General features: G+C 36.0%; 1 protein-coding gene across 2 annotated transcripts in view; it reads right to left on the reverse strand.

Moving 5' to 3' along the window:
• prkn (parkin RBR E3 ubiquitin protein ligase) overlaps positions 1–25,798 on the reverse strand; it is a 158,523-nt gene that overhangs the window by 52,200 nt on the left and 80,525 nt on the right. For both annotated transcript variants that reach the window (XM_088934073.1, XM_088934074.1), the window contains 2 exons: positions 19,092–19,207; positions 13,220–13,356 (listed from right to left, as the gene is read on the reverse strand). In XM_088934073.1, coding sequence (XP_088790199.1) covers positions 13,220–13,356; positions 19,092–19,207 — 253 coding nt within the window. The remainder of the gene's footprint in view (positions 1–13,219; positions 13,357–19,091; positions 19,208–25,798) is intronic.

Genomic DNA, 25,798 nt, shown 5'->3' on the forward strand with positions numbered 1-25,798 from the left:
CTGAACAATCCTTAAATTATTAATATTTAACATAAATGTACTATCCAAGTATGTAGATTTCACTGACTTTTTTGATGATTAAAGTCAAATACTGTGGAATGTTACAAAAAGCTTTTCATGATTTATGATATCATTCTGGAATCTGCCATATTTTATCAAGCACTTCACCATAAGATACAGAGAAATGTGGCACAATACAAATGACACATTACAGGAATGCAACCCTAGACATTTAAAGGCTCTAGTTCAAAGGCTTACCAAAAAAAAAATCTGTCAAAGAAATACTTTTTGGATCAAAATCTAAAGGCTTAGAGAATTTCACCTTTGACTAGGGGTATTTTGACCACTCTTGAAGTATTCATATTTCAACAGCTTCAAAGAAAACATGTTAAAAACAAATACAGTATATAGAGCATATTAAGTTTCAAAAATCTTTACATCTCAAAGGAATAACCATTTCCATGTTTTGCTATGCTTTCAATGCTTTTCATTTCCATGTAAACCCAAGCTGTGAGTGTTTGGTGACAGAAACAGTGGCACACCAAAGCAAATTAATCACTGAAGCATTTTAAAGCTAGGATTTAATTGAGATCTGTGTCTTTCTTGACAAGACTTTCACTTCAAATTTCATAGCACAGAGTCTATGAAATTAAGTATAAGTGAATATGAATAATAGTTTAAATTAACTGCAGTTGTTAGAGCTATGATATCAAAGCATACATTTTGTTGTTCAATCTGTTTTGCAACATAAACCAACCTGGAATTTGAAGGTGTCTCTAAATTAGGAAGATACAAGGGATAAGTATCAGCGAGTGGGACTGATATCTTTAATTGCTGTCATGGCTTTTATGTTTTAAAGTACTGACGACCTTTGACTAGTTCATTTTTGAACTTGTTAATTTTCATGTTTCCTTTAAATTATCCAAGTATCCCTTTCATGTCAACCTGTATGTAGGACTATCAGTTAGTTCTTTGTTCATCTTATAAACATGAGACTGAACGTGTGACTGAACAGGAGTATCTGTTCTTTCCACAAAAAAGACATTTTCTCATGTATTTTTGTTCTTAGTTATTAGCTGCATTAAGGAATTATCAATTCAAACCAGATTTACAGGCCACTTCGATCACTACAATATGTCTGTTCCAAGCTGGAGTCAGAATTCTAGCAGATGTACAAAATATACAAGATGTTTTGGATCAATAGGTAGATACACATATAATTGTGCTTTAAGCCACTCAAGTCAGTTTTAAGTCTGATCTATATTATTGCTGTGAAGAAATCTGATAGGCATGGTAGGCAGAATATCTTCAGATTGCAAGGCTTCATTAAAGCCTGCGACATGCAGGTACAGTACCTGTGAGCTTGCAGGGTTATTAGCGATAGCTGCTTCAGTTCTCCAGTCAATAACAACAGTCACACTTGTGCTGAAGAAAACAACTTACTGCTTTTGCAGGGTGTTGTGCACTGTTTTTATCCCTCTCAAGGATGGTGGAAAGGTAAAGACAAATCTATGAATAACTGGCAATGCTGGTTTATTTAAGTGAAAAAAACACAAAACTAGAAATATAGAATTAAAAAAGAACCTTGTGTGTGAAAAAAACTTTAAGGAGACAACATCAACATTCCTGTAACAATCTTCCCCTTCTCTACCTTCATATTTGATGCTATACAAATACAGAGTGCAAAGAGTAGCCTTTAGCGAGGCTAGCAGACACCCGGGAGCTGTTCTAATAAGCACTATAATAAGAACCCTTAGGAGGCAGCCGGCTGCTTGACCTCTTGTCAGAAAGGTGTGAGATGCAGAAAGATAAATGGCCGGTTCCTGCTGCAAATGAGAACTTTCCTGAGAGGGAATTCAAGGGGAAAAAATGAATGCTGGCTGTAGACCGTTCACTAAAACCTTATTGTTTGAAAAATCCCTCCTGTTACAATCACTGCAGTTCTAAGTCAGACAGCGAGAGTACGACAACACGACTAAGGTGTGTGCAGAAGACAAGCAGCATGAAAGGAAGGAACATCAAGGCAACGCGCTCTCTGTGATTCCCTGGAAAAAGAGCTGTGCCTTAGTTTGGGGGCTTTGGGTTCTGGGATAGACATCCACATGGCTCCCGGTGGTTGAGCCTTCTGATGCACCTGTCATTTCTTTCCAGGAAACATAACCTCCCTGAGGGGGAGGGAGGCTCTTGTAAATCCCAGTGCCTTATCAAATTGAGTGGCAATTTACTTGTGTAGCAGTTGCATTTCACACTGGATGCTAATACTGCAGTGAATGGCCATATATTTTTAAGGTTAGACCACCAAGTGTGCAAACAATTTCTTTATGACAAATACACAATACAGTATGAAATGTATGCATTTTAAAATTTCACGTTAAATGTTAAGAATGGCATTTCGACTCATACTTAAGCACGTGCAAAATAGCAACACTAATAACTGTGTAACACTAAGAGTTGCCTTGTCTCTAAAATCCATTAACAAACTTGCTGCCTTTAAAATGAATCCAATTCTGTGCCAGCTACAGTACTCCCACACGGCATCACACTGAGGCAAGTGTCTAATTATTAACTCAGGCTCCTGGTGCCTAACTCATTTGCAAACTTGTACCATTATTTTCTATATGTATATGTCTCTTATCTACTTTGTGGATTTTTAAGACCACTTTTGTCTTAATTTTGTCATAATTTCACACACTATATAAAGACATTAAGAGTTACACTGCATTTCCATGTACAGTACAAGGAAATTATTCAGGAAAGGATATGAAAAATGTAAACCCATCCTTGAAGTTAATGTTTATAGACACTTAAAAGTGCCATGATAAACAAATGTATTTTTGTGGATCATGGAAGAACCTAATTAGTTATCTGTCCTGCAGGGGGTTGTCTATACAGTGTGGAGTCTTGGCATTCATCTGATCTTTATAAGCATAAAAAAGAATGAAAAATGTGAAATGCTACATTATTCTTTAGATCAAAGAGTTATTCGTCTCTGCAGTCTTTTTTACAGACATTGTAGAACTCATTAGGAAACAGAAGAGGGAGCAGTGCACACGTATTTAAACTTATCCTGTGATCTTCCTCTCTCTGCTACTGTGTTAGTGCAAACTCAATTTCAAGTCACCAGTAATAACTCTCATAGTCACCTGTCTCCGCATTAAAAAGCAGTGAGTTGGAGATTTTGCTTTCTGCTTTCTTTCCCTATTTACCAAAACGAATGAAATAAAATGAAAGACTTGATATCTGAAAAGCATATAAACTACAGGAGATATTGTACACGCAGCATTCTTATAAAGATGAGTGTGTCACAGATATAAAAACACACTTTTTTTTTTTACACCACAGTTTATCACACACCCCGTGTCTTGGTGTTAATCTGTAACTGCTCCCTGTTCGCCTGGGGTACCCAATTGTTATTCTTCTGTCACTTCTGCCAATTTCTCTGTGCTTTCTCCCTCAGAGCAGGTTCCTAAATGAACTAGATTAATGACGAGGCTGTGTCCACATGCCAGACTGCAGAGTTCTCACATCTGCAACACCCCACCACACCTCTCATCCTCAAGTCTGACATTTTTCCATAACATTCATCTGGTTTAAAGGAGGTTAATACACGCCTCCACAACTGTGTGCTCTGCTCCACATTAACTGGGTTTTAGACACAAACACAAACCAGCGGCAGCCTTTAATTACAAGCAGAAGTTTTAGTCTGAGTACTGTCTGAAATGAAGAATCACCACGGGCTACCCAGCCACAGTAAATACCTAACCCTGATCACATGCTGGAAAATTATCTGCTGTACTATATTATCATTTTCACTCTCTTTCTGTCTCTCTAAATTATGCCAGATTCCCCACGCAGAAGGACATTTATGATATCCTCCTCCTTCCTGAGATTTAGAGAAACAGGGAGAAGTTCTGCAGCTGTAGGCACTGTAGCCCAGGAGGAACATCAGGGCTGGTAATCAGCCTTCTGCCCTCTGATCAGGGAGACCCGCTCACCCCAAAAGAAACTGACATAGATATCTCGACACCTCAGGAGGATAAAGAAAATGAAAAGTGAAAGTTTAAAACCACCTGTAATTAAGTGAAAGTTCACAAAATAATTTACCTGGGATTTCTTTGCAATTTTCTAAGCATTTACAGGGCACACACAGCAAGCTACTCATTTCCAAGCAATTACTGTCATTTAAATTTCTACCAAGACCTACAGTAGTAGTCAAGTAACTCTGAAGTCTAATAACAAAGATTTGTTATACTTCTGCACCATAAATACAGTCATTGGCTTTTCACATCAAATCCATTGCTGATTTTTTTTTTGCATATTTTTGTTACCATTCTCTTAACCATTTGCCTGCAATATATTTAGGATTGCAGGCAACGTTTTGCCTTGTAGTCATAACAAATTAAGGTCAGAAAACTCACTACAGAAGATGTTATTTACGGTATATTTTATTTACTGTGCCCCCTGTTGAAACCCTTCCAATGGCGTGGGAGAGATTAATCCTTTTTTAGTCCTGAAGTGGAAACAACAGGGCTTTTTTGTAATGCAGCGGACAGATACATTTCATGACAATTATAGCCAGTTCCCAATCAGGAATAGCAAAGAATTCCCCATTCAACTCCACACCGCCTTCCTTGGCAGCACCGAGCCAATTATCTGCTACCACTGGGAAATCTCAGCTCCAGTCAGGCAACCACATAGCCTGAACTGACATCTTAAAGAAGTCGGGATTCACCTTGCATTTCATGAAAAAAGGTTTCTGCCAGACATATGACTTGGAAATAACATACCTTTTAAACTGAATTGCTCATGAAATTATAAGATACATTCTTCGTATAATAAACTAAAATATTGGATTAGCAGCAACAATTTGCTGACAACATGTTTGGGCCTTTTGGGCAGATTTCACCAAAATGGCACATTTCCCAACACTCCTCATGGGAATTGAGAGGTAATTTTGGTAGTGTGGATTCAATGATGTTAAGCTTGGGATCAAGGTGTTCTAGTCAAGCAGTCCAAGGAAAAGAGCAAAGGGTGTGGTATGAGACCGATGTTACTGAGCTACTACTCTGTCTGCAGATAGAGAACTGAATTCCATTTGGAACATGTCAATGGCTAAACCTAATTAATGGTGAAATGCATGATATTGGCAGAGTTTAAAAGTAGGAGTAAAGCTATTAATCAGTGGCTTGTAAAGAAAATCCCTGTATTGTTTAGAATACTCTGAGGATGCCACTCACATACAGTATAACACCAAAATCTGATTCCAGCTTCAATGGGCCCAGAGAGTGGAATCCTCCAGAAGGTTATAGACCGGATGTACAGGATGTACAGGAATTATAGAAAGAAGGAAACACACTTCTTATTTAATATTTTGATTTTCGAAACTAAGCCCATTAAACAACTAGAACTAGAAACAAGTGCAACGTGAGTGTAACCTTAGTAATTTCCTTAATGAGCAGTTATCTTTTTCCGGCATTCTCCTAAAATCTTTACTCGAATGCTAAAATTTTAATTATAAAACGAAACGCTTTAATCCATGTAGACCCAATTAAAAGAGAAACTGAACTATTGTCTGAAAAATGTAAAAATGAATTTATACTAATGGGGTAGTGTTGTAGCCACCTTTTTAAAAACCGCACAGGGACAGTCTTATATTTTAAACTGAATAACAAATTGATTGGAATGAATCACTAAACAAAGAAGAAACCTTCTACTGTCGATGCATCAGTTTAGCCATGAAAAAAAAATATTTTAGTTTTTCTGAATACTTTATAGAACAGTTTTTATTATTAAGTTTATTCATTTTTTAAAACTGAAACAGACGTTTTAGTGAATTGCCCATAGCACACAGGTGTCACCTGTGAATAACATCTTCGGAACAGTTCACCAAAAAAGAGGTAAAAACAAACATCAGCTCATCTCCCTATGGATACCAAACCTGCCTTTAGAAAGATCGTTAAACTCCTTTCCATCTAGTCCGAATCACCACACTTTCAGCTGTCATGCCAAAACAAACCCTTCCAGTATATTAAAATACCTTATAACTTCTAAACAGATATAACAGCTACTATTCATGGAAATATATAACATTTGTCTCTTTTGTTATATTTTACAATTCTGAAGGGCTATACCTGTAATATTTTGTGCATTTTTGTGCTCATACACAGTAATTTACAGAAATAAATTAGAAACTTCTGTAGGTTTTATTTTTAGTTATATATAATTTATACAATATAGAATATAAAATAATATATAATATATACAGTACAATATATAATGCACTGCGTTAATGTCTGTGTTTTAGTAACATACTACAGTAGTTGAGTAGCATCGTGCATTTTTTCATTTTTCCCTTTCTATTTCTCTCCTCTCTCCATTTGAAATCACTAATTTGCATCTCATTTAAACAATTAGTGATCAATTCTATTCACTGATTCAGCAGAAGACCAACCCCATGGCACTCTTCCAAATGAATCCTTCAGACAAACAACCACATATGTGCAATCTGAGAAATTCTGCTTGAATTAAATGCTTGATGTTCTCTTATTTGATCAATATTAAATATTTCAGATTCAAATAAGAAGAGGGGGAGTTTAAATAGATTTTTTGGAAATTTTCAAAATAATTTGAAGAAAGATAGAACATATCACCGACACTTAGAAAACATTTGATGCTTATCCTGTCTGAAGGATTCACGTGTGTGCCTCTATTTCAGAAATCATAATCATAGTTAGTCAGTAATATAGCCCTGATTGGGCCCAACAATGTCTGCACTATAGAGCTCAAACTGAACTAGATTTTAATTACTAAGCACTATTGGTGTTATGCTAGATGAGCAATAGGCAGCCTCATTTACAGTTTATCCCTTCTTAACTTTTTTTCTTTTGTCCAAATGTTTTGGGATAATTTGAACTTTTTTATAATACTACATGAGGAACAAAGAAAAACATACTTTCATAATTCACAATTGGTCTGTAATCTTTTTTTTACTGTCAATTTGAGTTTAACTGGACATTTTGGAGGGTTGCTGGTTACCAGAAGAACAATATAGTCTCAAGTGAAATTCATACTTCCAGAAAACCCAGTACAACAAAATTATGAAGCACAGCAACTGATAACAAGAAAAACCTCTTTGGATAAGATGCAGGCAAAGCTCCCTGTCAGGCCTGTCAGCTCTAAACAGATTTGTCTTACATAGTTTTAGAATAAAAACTCACAACATTAAAAACAAAACATTGAAACAATAAGGTTTTCTTTTCCGTATTGCATATTGAAAAGCTGAAACAGCTCCCTCACAAAGTAATCAACATGTTTATCTCATGTGCTAAGAACCACAAAGTACTGTTTGGCTCAAGGACTGCATAGGAAAAAGAGAAGTGCAATATAAATGATTAACATAACATAATAAAATAGACTTTTAATAATTTATATTAAGAATAATTTAATTTAAAAAGCATTTTATTCCATGGGGCAACTCTTGCGAGCTAAGGATGATGTAGTTTATTGCATATGGTAAGATGTTACACATGAACTGCAAACTGCCTTCCTCTTTGACAGCACAGATAGCACCTATAGAGCTGGACAACGCTTACTAATCTCATCGGCCTTGGAGGGATGCTTTCAGATCCATAAAGATTTATAAGTCTTTTACATTCATTCCAGTCTTAATTTAAACAATAAAGACCACGTGGGCAATAGCTATTAGTACTGCATAATCCGTTGCAGTTAACAGGTCCTTATAGGATTACTGGAGGAAAGCTCCAAAGTTCTAATTACCTATGGACGTCCCCAAAGGTTACCATCATACATGGCAATTAGAAAGTTGTAATACATGCATTTACCAAGGGAGAGTGTGGTTACACTGGAGTTCTGATATCCATTTGCTGATGATAGCAGAGATAATTAAGGGAATTTGGGGGAATCCTTTGGTGATAATAAGAAGGCATGATTATAATTTAAATCAACATACTTATACCTACTTATCCTTGATTTTTCCTCTGCATTGCCAAGTTTAAAAGATACAACTGCTGTGTTAATTTGGATGCCTTTCATTAAAATAATAGATTGTATTTAGAGACTGTTCTACCATCCACTCTGAAGAATCTAACACAAGAAGGCAGTGCTGCCAATCAGTTTTACGTCTTCAAAGACCTTAAGTGTGACATTTCCTGTTCTCATACTGTTGGTTTCAAAGTGACGGATTTATTATATTTAGAAAACAAGCACTCTGAGGTCTGATTTATGAGAAAAAGACTAAAGATGAATGCCTTCCCCCCCAGCTTCCCACAGATCTGATGATTGTGTATTTCAAGTAGCAGCTGATTGGATTCATTAGAACTGATTGTGGAACTCTGAAGGAGTGTAGGAGTTCCATTTTCTATTGTTTTGCTCTTTATTCCTCCTTTTCAGACAGAACTGCAATCCTCCAATTGTAAATCTCTTTCAGCCCTTCAGTTGATTGGTGTGGTAACTGTGTGTGAGCCATGAAAATCAGGACTTGTGAATCATCTCTGGCTTGCCTGCTTAGTTCCAGATGCCAGTTTCAGTTGGTCATTTCTGCCTTTACAGACTAAACAGAATAATGATATATGTATATAGATAATATATAGTTTAATTTCAACAATGCTTTAAGAGTTAATAAGACTATAATTTGTTATTAACATGGACTAATTGGATTTGTCATTTTGTCCAACAACTCTCAGTACACTACATGCAGATATTTGACTAATTTTATCCAGACATCCGATATTTTCCTCCTTTACAAATGGACAATTCTTTTGTACAGTGGACTGAACATTTTGGACAGTATAGTGATTACAGTGATTTTCATGTATTTTATACATAACTTTCACATGCAAAGAAAGAAACATTTACAGGAATATCTCTTACATGTAATGAACAAGCCAAGTTTAAACTTGTCTATGCCCGTATATACTCCAGAACAAAGGAAAATCCCTACTTGAATCTTATATTTTAGATCTAGCATTCTTGCTAGATTTGGTCTGATGGTAATGCAGTTAAAATGAAACAAATCTGTAAAGAGATGCAAAAATAATGGTACATCTTGTGAGCCAGAGCAGGTCCCTGTCAACGCTACAATAATGAACTTTGTAGAAGCAGTCTGGGCTGGGCTAACTGGGGCATGGCAAGACATGAGAGTATGAGGCATTCCACATTTTCTTTACTCAGTCAATTAGTCAACTGCCCATCCAGTGTACCAATCCTTTAAAACAGACAACTGCATTTACACATCCAGGGACGTACAAGGGAAAGACAGGTAGTAGGTGAATTTTTTTTTTTTTTTTTTGCTTTGGGCCGACCAGCCACCTTTGCTGTGTATTTTGAGATATGCAAGCCCCTGGTCTTAAATGTTTAAATATCACTTTTAGGGACAATACATGCAATTAAATATCTAATATGTTTTTTCTTTGCTATCAACAAAATATGTATGAATAGTCATATCATTATTCCAATCTAGTGACTAGAGTAACCATACACCTTTAAACATTTAAATGTTTAAATACCAAGGAATTCCCTACAACTATTTAAGTGTATTCAACATCTCCATAGATGAACACTTATTCCCAGTTATTTAAAACTGACATGGCATTTCAAAATGATGCTTGACCTTTCTGTCTTGCACCTGCAGTAGATCAAATACTGATTAAGTATCTTCAGAACACCACAGCTTGTGTGAACTGTACTGACAGACACTAACACATCCTGAGTCCCTGCATGTACTGTACTGACACACACTAACACATTCTGAGTGTCTCTGTATGTACTATACTGACACACACTAACACATTCCGAGTGTCTTTGTATTTCCTATACTGACACACACTAACACATTCTGAGTGTCTCTGTATGTACTGTACTGACACACACTAACACATCCTGAGTGTCTGTACAGTATGTACTATATTGACACACACTAACACATTCTGAGTGTCTCTGTATGTACTATACTGACACACACTAACACATTCCGAGTGTCTTTGTATTTACTATACTGACACACACTAACACATTCTGAGTGTCTCTGTATGTACTGTACTGACACACACTAACACATCCTGAGTGTCTGTACAGTATGTACTATATTGACACACACTAACACATTCTGAGTGTCTCTGTATGTACTATACTGACACACACTAACACATCCTGAGTGTCTCTGTATGTACTATACTGACACACACTAACACATCCTGAGTGTCTCTGTATGTACTGTACTGACACACACTAACACATCCTGAGTGTCTCTGTATGTACTGTACTGACACACACTAACACATCCTGAGTGTCTCTGTATTTACTATACTGACACACACTAACACAATCTTAATGTCTCTTTGTATCACCTCACTGTAGCTAATAAAGCAGCCCACATTAACTACAGACTATCACTGTGTGCATCAGCCTCTGTCCACTCTTATTATTATCAGGACAATGCCACTGCACAACTGTGACATAAGAGAAAAGAAACTAACAATTGATGGAATTTTTTCACTGTTTGTTTAAGAATACAGTTTTCTTATCATGCTCATACACCTTCAGTATAAAGGAAACAATAAGCATAGGTACTAAGTGTAACATCAAAGGCAACTAGTACATTCTTAGCTATAAAATACTACATCAAGAAACAGATACTGTATGTTCTGTCAGCAAATAAAGTCTCACAATAAGTAATTTTTCTTTAATGAATGAGCAGTAATGGAATTTCAAATATATATACAGAAACAAACACAAAGGTAAAATCTTTTAACACAAGCCTGCAAGACACTGGTAAATGTGCTATTCTAAAAAGGATTTTATTACTTCTAATTTGCAATCCTGCAAAATAATGTGCTGTGTTGTGGGGGTGGTGAGGTTGGATTATGTGTTCACAGCAGGTTATTTCATAAGTGAAAAATATATCTCAGCTCTGATGCTGAAAATAAATACTGTATTCACCGCTGTGTTGCAGGCTGCAATGTGATTTCCTGAATATATTTAAAAGACAAGTGCTGCACATTGCCTCCAGGACTTAATTAAATTGACCTTCAACCAGAAAGAAGGCACCTATGCAGCTGAAGTGGATTGCTTCTGTTGAAAGGCCAATGCCTTTCTTTGTGATTGTTAAAGGAAGAAATGCAGGGGGTGGTATGTGAAACTGAGCTGTCTTGTGAGGTGAATACTGGGTACCTAAGAGACAGATGCAAGGTCAAAACTGAGTGCAAAACAAATCAATTCATTTATACCCCCATTATGTATCTTGCATCTTCCATTGAGACTCTTTGGTGTGTAAAAGACTGTCAGGCTTTTATCAGTCTGTTTGTCACATTTATATAAAAAAGAACAATTTACAGGACATCACATTTTCCTTAGGCACTTATTCTAATTTGCTTTTTTCACTTTTCTTTGTATTTAGTATTTTGTATTTATTTAGACATAATGTTTCAAGCTGTTGTCCTTGATTCTGCAAAACAGAAGCGTCCCACCTGTACAACCATTTACTTCACAGGTCCGTGTTATTGGATCAGTTGGTAATGGACACCACTGATGTACTGTGGATGGGAAGCTATTGGCCCGTCTTCTGTTCTTGTGCCCCATGTAAAGATTAATCTCTTTTGCACTGTAAATTAGTCATAGTAATTTTACACTTTTACCATGTTTTTCATAGGCCTTTGTTAAGTGGACCATAATGTACTATATTAACGGTATTCTCATGATTCAGGATCATAAAATACTGAAGGTATAACTGTAGGAAACCATAGCAAAGAAGTCAGCTTTCAGAATGGAGAAGTCACCCAAACTGCTTCTATTCAATTCAGTATTTACTTTAATTATGAAAACATTCTTAATCCTGAATATTTGTCTGGTGTTTCTGAAAACTTCTATTCTTGCTGTTCCCTGATTCCTTTTGCAATATACAGTATAAAATATATTACAGTATATTACAGTGGCAGGTTACAGTACATACAAAACCAATTGACTGGGAAATTAGTAAAGCAGTGCTGTCCTTTCCACTTGTAATGTACTGTAGTACTACACTGTAAGTAATGAACTCCAAACCATCAAATACTACAGTACATGCCATTGAGCTGACATTGACTTCTGCATTTCTGTTACATTAATAACTGAATTGCCCAAAACCTACAGTATCTTATTCTGGCTAGGGAATGCTGGATATGGACCTCTGCCATGCAGAAAACACACTAGTTTATGAAAGAAGCTACAATCTAGGTGTATAGTACTGATTATTATGAATACATAATAAGGATTAATTTGTTTTGCATCTTTTCCTAGTACTGCAATATTATAACATTTCTAAACACCTGCAGAGATACTTTCCATTTCAATTTTTAAAACAAACAGCATACTGCTGAATGGACTTCACTGTCTAGGTGCACTATAGATACATGCTCATCCTTCTGCCAGGCATCTGGCAGATACAAATTCTCAGAGCCAATAGGGCAGCAAGGTGACCAGGGAGAGTATGTCTGTGTTCAATTGCGTCTGATACAATCTCCACACTGTGCTGTCGTTCCACCCGTCATCAATCACTGAATGCCGCTGCTGCTGTGTTCTTAAACGCTAAATGCCACAAGTGGATGTGACTCTTATTAGGGCGATGTTTTGCATCTTTAAAAAATGTAGCCTTTCATTTAAGGTAAACAGCTTGCACAGTGACTTTATAGCCTGTACTGCCCGTACAAATTTAAAGTACCTAAAACCTGGTACTCTCTGCAGGCTGTTCTGATGTACTGTAGCACTCTGAATAAAAAAATTAACAGTTCTGTCTTACTCTGAATAAAATAAAATCTCCATTAAAAAGGATAATGCTATAAATTCAGTACCGTGGTATTATGTACTCCTGTATTCTAATATCTAAAGTAATTTTAAAATACCGCCAAAATGCTGTGCATCATTGAGATGACAATGGCATCTGTGCCTTTGCTAAATTAATAATAATAAATTAACAAAGCAAATGTCAAGACAGATTGGCAGTCTATAAAGGAAACAAGCAGCGACGCTGAATGAAAAGTCTCATTTCTTGCCTTGTTTACCATTCAAGCTGCAGCTGCACTTTGAGAACATTTCTTAATCTTTACCTGTTTAGCTGATAGACCTGTCTTCTGTCTCCAGCACTGGGTCTCCTTCACCTTTGACAGTCCACAGAATGAAGAGGGATGACAGACATTAGTCACTGTATTAGTGACTGGAGCAGACTTACCCACACAGGGCAAAGAGTATCCAATCTGCACATCATGGACAAACTGGCGGTCATTGAGCCTTGTCACACAATACAGATGGAAACAGTCAAGGCAGATAACATGACGGTCTGGGCACTGGTAAACCAAGACAGGAGTCCTGGGAAACCAAACAGAAAACACAGGGAAAAAAAGATGTAAAGAGACAGCTTTTTCTTTCAAGGCAAATGATATACGTTTCTGTCCAAAAGACTTAGGGGTCACAATGGGCCATGAATCATGTTGTTCTGCATTCCACCCCTCAAAAAAAATAACAAGAAAACTGTAATTAAAGAGTACTCTGGGCTATTTAAATAACGCAATTGTGAAAACTTGTGAAATCCAGTACCACCTACAAATGAATTCAAGGGACATTGTGGTCATTATCAAGGGCTGACAGTGCAAGCTCATGGTACACTACTGCCTACACTGCCTATGTAAAATATGCTATTCTCATGTACATGTGCATTAAATACTATCTGGATGTGCAGTGTATTTCACATGTGCTTGACAGACCTTTCACTATGCTGGAATTAACAATAAAACATTTTTTAAAAACTTTAAATAATGTTGAGTAACGGGTATAAAAAAGTACTTAATATAATGTAAATCCATGGTATGGTTTTAAATCTAACATCTTTAATGCAATTCAACATTTGTGTCAATTTATAGCAACTGACCTCCTGCTCAGCTCAGGGTGTTAAGAAGGACAGCTACTTCATTGTGGCCAAAGAGCAACACTTTCTGTTATCGCAATTATCTAGTACTGAACCTGCCCAGTAAAAGCCCTCCAAAGGGCATTTTGGCCAACTGCTCCTGTAAAAAGACACTAATTCATCAGGATTTACTGACAAAGGCGCAGGACTGTGAAGGCCACAGAACACCTTTCTAATCTTCCCAGAAGAGATCTTTTTCACAAAGAGGAAGGCAGCTTAAAAGTTTCATCCCAAAGCATTACAAACCCATGCTTATGAAAATGTTATTATTTAATTTAATTTGAATTTACTATTGGACGTCCAGACTCTTACTGTGATTTTATGATAGCTTCCCTATGGCTTTGAAAACACATTTGTTGTGCTTTGCTACACTGTAACATGGGAATGCCACAATAAAAACTTATAAGTCGTATTTCATATAGTCCACCATGGCATTCTCACAGTAAAACTGTAGAAACCCCATGGTAAATTTTCATCGATAACATTTAATAAGGGCTTCTTTTCCGAATATCGCTTAGCCACTATATGCCCCAAACAAACCACAAACAACTGTAAGAAATCCCAACAATGACAGTATACAGTATGCACAAGTCTCCAGTATTTAACAGCTTCACATTTGACTCCATTTACCACAATATGCATTGAATATGTCTCATATGTCCAAAGAATAAATGAATAACTCTCTTCTCAAGGGACTCTAGCAAAGTATTGGACACTAAAGTGCATTAAGACACAATAATAACCCTTAATGAATTCTTTATCAGAGCTGTTATATTAGTGATGTAAATAAAGTTATCGGGAGCACTTTCCTATCTCCCCTCTCCCAACCATGAGGGCACATTAAACAGCACTCCAACATAATAGCTGCTAAGCAACTGCATTTCAAAGTTTACTCTTAAGTGCACTATTCATAAAAGGCAAAGTGCTCTGATTACAAACCATTGAACCTAAGGATGTTGCAGGAGTGCAAAAAAATATTTAATAAGTAAATGCGAAACATTAATTTGGAGGGAAAAGTGCAAAAATATATTTCACATGAATGACATTTAAAACTTTCCAAAACCAAGGACACTGCACGTTTAGCTAAAAGTACAATAAAAGATACACAATGAAATATCAGAAAAACATATAAGACAAACTGTAAAGCAAACTGACATGGGTCCTTTTTTTACTGTTACGTAATGTGAAATATTAGACATGCAGATTTGACAACAACAAGCAGCTTCATTTTCAAATTATAATGCATTATATTTCAAATTACTGTACTCCTGCCCTACATTTTTATTTGAATTACAATACAGTGAAGGCTTCGGAATAACCAAAAATGATAGTAAAACCAATAAAAAAACAGGCAGGAAATGTAATGAAATGTTTCGTATACACTATGCATAATCATTTTATGTTAGATAATATTTATTTTTTATATATTTACATTTTTTCATAACATTGCAGAAATCTACCTACTGTAAATCTACTTAGAACCTAAATGAAAACTAAAGCCATTAGTCAGTACTGGTTTTGTCTCTGCCACACCTTCCACATTCCCAATCTTTGAATGACTGTACAGCTGTGATGTGAAGGTTTGCAATTTGTATTTCTGCTGTCTTTCATTTCTTTCATCATTAATTTCAGAGTTATTTAACCAATGTCAGGAATTTCACAAGGGAAGGACTTGGGAGAAATTCGTTTTTTTTTTAAAGAAGAAAACAACAACAACAACAATAACAATAATAATAATAATAATTCCTGCTTATGTGATCAATATAAAAAGCTTCCTTATCAATGTAATGGGGGAAAATTCCCAAGAAAGCAGCTAAAGACATACAGCATCCCTGCAGAAAAAAAAGGTTGGTAAAATCCCAGGGAAAATGCAGGAAGATTTGAAGACTGATCTTGTTTAGATAAGGAGCTCGCGGGGGGAATAAAATAGTCAAGCTGATTCAGAAGGGGGCTGGATGACAAGCATTATTAATGGGCTGTGAGCCAACCTTGGGGCAGCCTGGATCCACAGCACTCTTTAACATAAGGGGTTTTTCCTCCCAGATAGAAACAGTGAATTAAACTGTGTATCAAATGAAATGCTCCAGTCCTTTCCGTCTGCAACAGAAGGCTCAGGGGCAATTTCTGACAGTGAATAGCTCATTTTCTCCTTTTTTGTTTCACTTTAGAAGAAATGCCCAGCATACCTCGTCCCCATGCAGCTAGCTAATGAATGCTTATCACACATTACCATAAAAATAAAAAAGCAGGCTTAGTTTTTCCTAACAAAACCAACCTGCATAAAATCATTATGATAATGAATACTTTTTTCATGGTACAATTAAGTACTATTTAATCTGAGATCTCCTTGTAGAGTATATCTATTGTGCTATCATTCTTATTGCAGTTTCGATCAGATCATTAAGCTTTTCAGGGGGAAAAATAAGTAAACTGTTATACTATTAAATAGATAACAGTACAACACTTTTAGTGCTGGACAATGTTTTAATTTTTTTTAAAGTAAGCTGCTGCACATGGGGTTAGGTTGGTTCACCACACAATACCATTTCAAAGACATGCGAGGCACTGTTAAACTGGGAGTGACATCACGGAAGGATGCCTCTCTCCTCCAACCAGGACTAACTCTCCTGTCCAGCACTATGGAGGTCCCAGATTGTCAAATGACATGTATAGTATATAGAACAGGAACTATACATTACAGGAACTGCATCAGTAATGTGATTTGATGGTGATTGCAACACTAAACACATGATGATTCCAAATGTAATAGAAAAAAGACAGATATAGTATGTGCCCATAGCACTCCAAAGGCACAGTGTCCTGATTATTCAGGACTGTTATTACCCAATCAGCATGGAACACATGCTAATGACAGGAAAACTGTTAACTTAACCTAAACAAGTAAAGGTCAAATCTTGAGGTGCTGATCATAACTTTTCCCATTAACAAACAGCCGACTACTGGGGACTTACTCATGTTGATTAACTCATCTTGCTACAGTCAAACATTGCCTTAGGAGAGGTGATAATTTACAGCACACAATGACTGAAAGAAATGAGAGTGAAATCTTAAAAGATGTTATAATACCTCATGCACATGCTATTAGCCCTTCTTATTTAAATATGATCATCGGTTTTACTGTTTACTCCAGGCTAAATATATTATAAATGCTTCTTTAGTGCACTGGAGATATTGTATGTGGTTGGCAAAAAGGCTTTAATAGACATGGCGCCATTAAACCAATAGTTAATTGGCACTTAAGTAATTGATGAATACATTTTAGATGTACACTATAGATTAACATACTGTATAAGACTAGATTTTTTAAAATATTGCTTTCACTTGTTTTCGAATAACATTCATAAAGGGTGAATGAACAGATGAACAAAGCATTTTGTTTCAGGACCACCATTAGTCAAAACCCTACGGCAAGACTATAGGAAGATTGCGGATTGTGATCAAGCAACTACTAGATGAATAAACATGGGTATCATTCACTGTTGATAAACTGAGGATGAATGTACATAAAACCTGGTTAAAACGGTAGGGAGATAAGACTAACGACATATAATAAGGGTAATAAAATACAGGAAAGGTCTTTTTCATTTGAAATAGCATCCCAAAATGTTCATTCATAAATGACTGACTCATGTTATGATTGTCCAGAACTGTATAAGCCAGAGCTGTTACAGCTCACAGTAGTGCTCATGTTGCTCATGTAACTGCTGCGAAGCCAATTCCTTTTCAGGTGAAGAGAAAACTAGTGAATGAATTCTCTCACAGTTTAATACATTTCAACAAAAAAGGCCAAAAAGAAATATATTTGTTTCAAAGCAGAACATGCTTATTGTGTATAATTCCATCATTGTTACCAGTGAATAGCTCTCAATGTCTTTATGATATGAACCAAAATAGATAATTATTTGCATCCAAGGACAGACTAGAATGCTAGTCATTCACTGAAGCATTATTTGTGAAACAATGTCTAAGAATGACTGTGTTTAAAAACATCAGGTCACAATTTTAGTAACTTGGAACACAAGCAAACAAGCCCACTGCTGTTACAATCACACAGAGAAGGCTTGACCTGAGTAACACAACCTTGTGGCCCTGTTACATGAACACAGTACAAAGAACTGTGAATGTGAAATGTACTATGATTAGCAGAACAGCATTTCGTTTTTCTGAATGTCTGTAAATGTTTAAATGTACAAGGTTAAATTAATAGGATCAGTAGGAGCAATAATGTTCCCAAGACAGCACTTGAGCTATTAAACACTTTTCCACAAAAACTACAGCGACATGATTGCAAGTGGCTGTGTCACATCTAATGCATCTTTGAAAAAGTCTTAAGTTAGTCTCATGGGTCCAATTGTAAAGCATGAAAGACTGCACTCATGTTACCCTACATTACATTTCATGCTACTGTAAAGCCCCACTTTAAAAAAAAGACAATTTATCTTAAAGAGACAGTTTATCACTGTCAGAATCAATTACAATTGACATTTACAAGGCTATTAGAGGCTTTATATTTTACATTTTTAATAGTTCAAACACTAGGCAAAAGGAAATATAATTTAAGATTTAACATTGTTCTACGTCTTATAGCCTCTAGTTGCCTTAGAAAGAATTCGAGGGACTATAGTCAGAATAATTCTAATAATACACAGATAGGTTAAATGAATTCCAACTTTTAAGTGATATGCAGAGGAGTGCACACAAGGACAGAGTCAACTCTACTCAAGTCGAAATTACAGTAGTTTATTTCCAGCAGCAAAACAAGAGTATAAGACCATCAGTAGAAGTTAAGATAAAATGTTTTAGAACTCAGAACAGGATGTTATTTATTGCAGTAGTGTCTGAAACAAGCTACTGTACCAAGCCCCGTTCCTGAAGCCACTGCCCAGGAAATGTACAAGAAATGTCTGGATTAGATCCACAAATAACCTTGATTACATTGATTTTTTTTATACTATAGATGCATTATGCTATAAAAAATTAACCATATCATGTTGCTTAGGTGGAATGTAGAGCTCATATGTTCACGTTTATGCTTTGAGCATCATTAACGACTTCCCTTCAGTGGAGAGCAATACGTCTCTCCCTTCAGGCTTTGTGGCTGAATGAACTGGACACTTACAACACTTCAGTACAGGTGATACATGGGATCCTCCTTGTGTTTGGGGTAATGAGGTCCAGGGCTACAGAGGTATCATTGCTGGATGTAGGGTGGGCTCCACACTTCAGGTAAAACTCCTGCAAGAGTGAAAAGTGAGGTGAAACAACTGAGAGTCGCTCCTTGGCTATAGTGCAGCGCTCGATGAAGAAAAAAAAACAAAAATATTTCTCCCATCTAAAAAACAAAACTTTAAAGTCAGTAAAACAACACAACTGAGAAGTCCCACCTTTGGGGACAGACCATGAAGACAGATATGTGTCACTTTGTCATGGATTTACTGTATTCTTATGAATTGGGGAAAAACTGAATCACATATTCAGAGATGGGCTGAAATTCCTCTTGGGAGTTTTGAGATACTTAGATGGGAGACAAACTTAAATCTCTACATACTTTCTTATTGTCTCAACTCAAGGTATTACAGTAATTAAAAGAATTAAGAAAGCATACCCGTGTTACTAGTATTAAGTATACATTTGTAACCTGAACTATAAAAATGCGAAATATCTTTTTAATAACCTTTTTTTGTAGTGTCCTATGCAACGCCATGAGGGCATAGTACAGTGTGCTATGAGCACAAGCTCACTGGACACGATTAAAAGTGGGCAGGTTGTAATCAGATGAATTCTTAGCCTAACGTGATTGCATCTGCAAACGATAGAGTTATTAGGGATTTAATTTAGTTCCGTGAACCATTAAAAGGTGCCTGGTCTTGACAAAAACTACTAGTGTGCAAAAATGAAAAAGGCAGATGTGCTGGGTCTGTGCACTGGACATTTTCTGACCTAATTCAAGCACGGCTATAATGTATATTTAATCACACAGTACATGCCACAGAGGGTTAAATGCTTTGTTCAGCTTAACCGAAAAGAGCCAAAATAAATCTCAGCAGAGAAGCACAATGCTGGAAGTAAGATTGCAGCAGATTTTTGTGTGATGAAATATTTATCAATTTTCAGTCAGTTGTATTTAGATGCATTTGTGTTCAGGGACTAAATGTGTTTTCATTAGAATTATTTTAAACTATTATTTCATTATAATTATTTCATGAATACATTATTTTCTTTGATAAAGATTTGTATCTGTATTTGGTTCTGATTGTAAGAGTTGACAGATCAACTCTTATAGGAAACACATAATTAAAGTTATTGCAGCTGAAGGGGGTGCCACTAGTTACAAATTTGTGTGTTTGTGTGTAATTTGTCAAATCAGGTTAGCTTTATCTACTATTAGGGCTTGTTGAGGACAGGCGCAGATCCTTAGCCACAGAGCCACCGCAGCGCGGTTTTTTTTTATAAGAATGAAAGATGATGTTAAACCATCAAATCTTAAGGGGGTATACAGTACATATATTTCATCACACAGTGTGTATTAAGGTTGGTCAGTTAGTAAGTACAGTACAGCAAATGCTGAAGGTTGGAAACAGTGTTTTGGCTCTTCAGCTGTACATAGTAATCTGTAATGACATGCAGGCGCTTATGACCGTTTGGATCACTGACCAATTCAAATTCAGCGAAACCTAATTATAGAGACAGCAAAGCTCTGCTGCACAGCATGTTGGAAGATAAGCTCTGTAAGTCCAGAGGAAACATCGGACATGAAATGGGTTAAAGAGTGGGTAACATGAACTTTGACCTCCTCTCGTCCAGCTGTAAAACACACACAAAGGGCTCTAAGGAAAAAGCTTGTGGCACATGTTTAAACCGAGGGGCATTTTGCTTACAGAAAGCTAAAAAGGACCCTTTACTGCAGAGCACTAACCTGTGAAACTGAACAAATTTCCACCACAGCCAGGATTTTCTGTACAGCTAACAAAGAGGCTAAACGTCATTAATCCACTTATGGTTTTGGACATTAAATTAATTGTCAGGAATTGAAGGGACTGATAGGGCACGGATGTTGCATTTTGATGTCGTATGCTCAAACATTCAACAACACATTTCCTCTGAAATAAAGAGTAAATTGAGAAGACAGTACAGTGTCCTTAAAATAAAATGATATATTTTGTCATATGGGCTATATAGCATTAAGTAATTTATGTAGTTTGCTTTGTCCCTGCTGGGATTCAATCATTGCTGCTGATGGTCTCAGGGGAAGAATTCTACACTATTCGAGTTTCAATGCAGTGACATGAACTCTTTAAAAAAGTGTTTTTAAGTTACCTTGTGAACTTGTTAGCTCAGAATCAGTAACTTGAAAGTGCATTAAATTGACATTATGCTCATGTCATGGTTAACTCCTCCAGTTCAACCACTGCACATCGTACATCCACTCTCTCCAGGTCAGCTTCATCTCAGGTACCCCATTATTTCCAAATTAAGTACTGCATAAAGCACAACACCTGAAGTGTAAACATAAATTCTCAAATTTATACATGCCCTTAGAAGTTAGAACCACTGTCCATTTCAAATCTTAGCACTGTCACCTTTATACTGTCACCAGTGTGCCAATTTCCACTGAATTCAACAAATTCTCACATTATATAACAAAATCTCAAATTTAAATTTGCCTGACTTGACAGACATTTCCAATTAGAATAACTTGAGTAATGACTTCGAACCTCAGTGTCCTAAATCAGACAGCTGAACTTTCAGGTATTGCCGAGGAGATTTCACACAGGTTCACCTATCTGATACTGAGAGTAATGGTATTACACAGCTGAAGAAATAGGTCATTTAGATTTATAATGTATTAATTCATATGCTCTTTTGCAAAATAAATGTAAAGTCTCAGAGAGACTTACTTGTCTACAGTATGTGCTTTGAGCTTCTACCTGTAAATGCAACTGACACAGAAAACTAACTGAAGATGAAAGAACGTCTGTCTAACAACTGTAAGAGAATACATGACACCTGCTTGTAGTCAGGCAGCAGCATTGCCTGCACATGCACACATGCAATACATCAACCCTTGTATTTTTTAAATATTATGTTGTTTCACCTCATTAAAAAAGGCTTAATCAAATGTACAATGTAATGTCTATGACTTACAGTAAATAAATGTGGGCTTTCATATCAGGTATTCTGTAAACATTTTTATATCCAAACCAATTGCACACCTGGCACACCGCCCAGAAAATGAACCAGATGGAAATTCATTAGCTGAATGGCACAGACATTTCCAGTTTAAGTTTACATTCTTGAATTCCCTTCAACTCCCAGAAACAATGTTTTTCAATGAAGGTTTATTATACTTTTTTAATGTTATAGAATGCTTATCATGTTCTTTCCTTTCTTCCTGTCCTTACGAGAGAAAATTCTTTGACTTTCTTAAATCCAGACTCAAAACTAACATTTGTACGAGGGCCTATGTCTGATTGTCCTATATTCTATTCATATAAACCTGTATGCTCTTGTTTATTTTTTACTTTAATTTTTTTATTGGACCTTTATTTCTTTATCACTATGCACAGTACATAGTGCTTGAATTGGGAAAGGTTCTTTATAAATAAAATATATTATAATTATTTATCTAGAACATTTTCTGAGCTTTTCCAGCATTTTTGTCCGGTTAAAAAGAGATTTCACAAATCAAGTGTTAATCAAGGGAACAAAACTACCGAAAGATGTGTGTATATTTAGTGCAATTAGAACCACAAGGGCACAAAAGGGAAAAATTGTGTATTTTCTCAATAACACCCCTCTTAATGTCCTGTGAGCAAAATAACTCAGACAGACAAATGCCAGAAGTAAGCTGAAACTCAAATTACTTGCTAAAAAATTATAACAATAAAAAAGGACAATAAGCCGGTATTTAATATTGTAATGGTACACTGCTACTGACAGTTAAAATTATTACAAATAAAACTTTGTACTTTCCTCTCATGAACTCTAAAAATGCATGCATTTATTGATCCGCATGCATCTAAAAATCTAAAAAATCAGAGTTAAAGCTCAGAGATTTGTAAATTACATAGTTTTGATAGTAACTTAAATCTATTGACATTTAACTGAAATAAATTGAAAGAACCACAAATCTATAGTAAGGAAGAAAGAGAAATCATGCATGGCTAATGGAATCAGAGATAGAGAACACAGACAGCTGCATTCTTGGGAAACAGGCAGCAACAAGTAAAAAAAACAACAAGAAGAAGAAACCAAAACGAAACAGGAAAAATTAGATTTTTTCTTGGAAAATAATTCAGTACTAAATAGTGTTGCACTGATTTTTGTTGTTAAATCTGTATATATATATAGTATCAGTTAAATGTGTAATTTACATGTAAAACATGTAAATTAACAGGTACAGTACCTGGAAAAATTACCAGGAACCATTTCTAATATTGACATACAGTACAGTACAGTACAGTATGTATTTCTAATACTGACAATCGAGTGGAACTCTGTAAGTAAATAAGAACTTTTCTACAATGTAGAGTACTGTAAATCCTCAATGAATTTTATTGCACGGAGGAATACCTGAATGAAAATAAATTTTGAAATATCTGAGGAACAAGTCATGAATGAAAACACTGTTATTAGAAGAATGTTGGTAAGCTCTGTGGAAAATTGACAAGTAAAGATGATGACAGAAGTCCACTGAATGACAGACAGTCTAGGCTCACTGTTATGGCTCTCATGTGTACAGTTTTGATATCAACTGCCTTGATAGATGCCAGAGAGAATGTTCTCATTAAAGAAACACTGCCAACATACAATGGACAGTAAAGTGAATTGCTATTTTTGCTGTATAGCAATTCGGATATTGAGATGAAAAGATGAATATAAGCCAAAAGTACAGAATGTTACCTTCTATTTCTGGATATTTCTGAGCATATACGGTGTGCTTTAATGTTTTAGTATAATACCACTTTTGTGTTCCATCACCCCACGAGCGTAAGTACTGGGAGACATTAACTTGAATTAAATTAAAGTAGTTTTTTAAAGTAAAACTTGTTTTTTTGGTTGCAGGTCCTTTGAATGCAGTAACTGCATCAAGCTAATAACTGACTTCAAAGACGGACACCAAAAGGAAGAGCAATCATGACATTCATTTCCAATTGTCCCAATACTTACTGTGTGCTTACCTGAAATAGGGGGATTGAACACAAGAAGTGCTATTATTCTATAATGGTACAACATATAAACACAGAAATAAAACTGTATATTTTTTACTTTTGTCTCATTCAACTTTTTTATCTGAAATCCAAATTGCTTGAGTATACAATAAAAATGGCAATTTTGACTTCACTGTCCCAATACTTATGGAGGACTCTTTAGATGCCAGTTCTAGTTGATTAGCCTACAATTATACTCTGAATATTATACAGTATGCTATCCACACTCTTGAAAAGCCAGATAACTGACCTTGTTTAATCACAGCATCACAAGATACCGATTTAATTAAGTGACCCCATACAACATTCACAGGGTTAACTTTTTTGTCATTGTAAACCCTCTATAACTTCCCTGGCATTATTTTCAAAAGTGCATGGTGTGTGGCATATTGCTTGACGCCAAAAGTGTAAGGCCAGCAACAATTGTCATAAAACAGTATGTTAAAATGCATCAACATTAAACAGCATCACCACTCAGAATGCCCACAATAAGCCACAATAAACAAGAAAGTGAAAAAACCTACAGTATAACGTTAACACAAAGTCTCAAACCCTAGACCTGGAGAGACCCAATACAGTTAGTCTTACAGCCTATTTTAAAAGATTGGAAACACTTGTGAGTTAGTGATCAATTAAGTAAATAATTTAATTAACTTTGATCCTTGATGGCAGAAGGGTACTAGTATTTTGGCCCCATGTGATTTCGAATTACTTCATTTAACAAATTACCTGCTTATTTAATCACAATTAAATTGTTCCAAATCTTTAGAAATTAGTTATTTAACAGGGATCTATAAACCTGCTACATTTGGGGCTCTCCAGGTTCAGGGTTGGAGACCCTTAAGTTTATGTAAGGCCAGTAATACCAATTTAAGTTGCACTGATTCACAGTAAAGATGGTTCAATGCTTTCCTGAGGTGCTATCTATGTGGAGTTTGTGTGGCCTTAAACTGGGTGTTTCAGTTTCTCCCCAATTTCCCCCCTTTTCAAAGACCTGCATTCACCATTCTAGGTAATAAACACACTGATGCACAGTTACTATTTGAGACTAATTTGGAATTACTTCCCCCCACAGCAAATTTCTGAAGTACAAGTTGCAGAAATGGCTTTAAGTCTTCTTTGTTCTTCTCCCAAGGTCTTCATTCCAAAAGCTTTGATCAAAAATGGATTGACTTGTGAAGCCCGAGCTTAGATCCTCTTGGACTACAGACCACATAACAGACAGTTGACACAGCTGACAGTTTTCACTCATCAGAGACTTTAAAAGCAACAGGAGCGATAATGACACCAGCCGACTTTGTACACAACCCAGGGAAAAATGACAACAGCATTGCTTTCCCAGAGAGACTCATAATTATCACCCCCAAATAAACCCACAGGGCAGATATCTTAAAAATACTTATACAGCGACCCAGTTAAGGACATGTACTAAAAAAAACTGATATCACTAGTGCAACAGTACAGTGTGACTGTATCATAAAACATTCTGTATGGGATGGCACTTCTCCATTTCTACTTCTGTTTCATCCTGAATATGTCAGAATACATACAGCAAATTGTAAACTTTACCTCTTTATGAAATCATAATGAACAACATGAAATGTAAGCTTTTAAG

This window comes from Atractosteus spatula, chromosome 15 (assembly GCF_055471065.1).
Source record: "Atractosteus spatula isolate fAtrSpa1 chromosome 15, fAtrSpa1.hap1, whole genome shotgun sequence".
In the NCBI taxonomy this organism is placed as follows: domain Eukaryota; kingdom Metazoa; phylum Chordata; class Actinopteri; order Semionotiformes; family Lepisosteidae; genus Atractosteus; species Atractosteus spatula.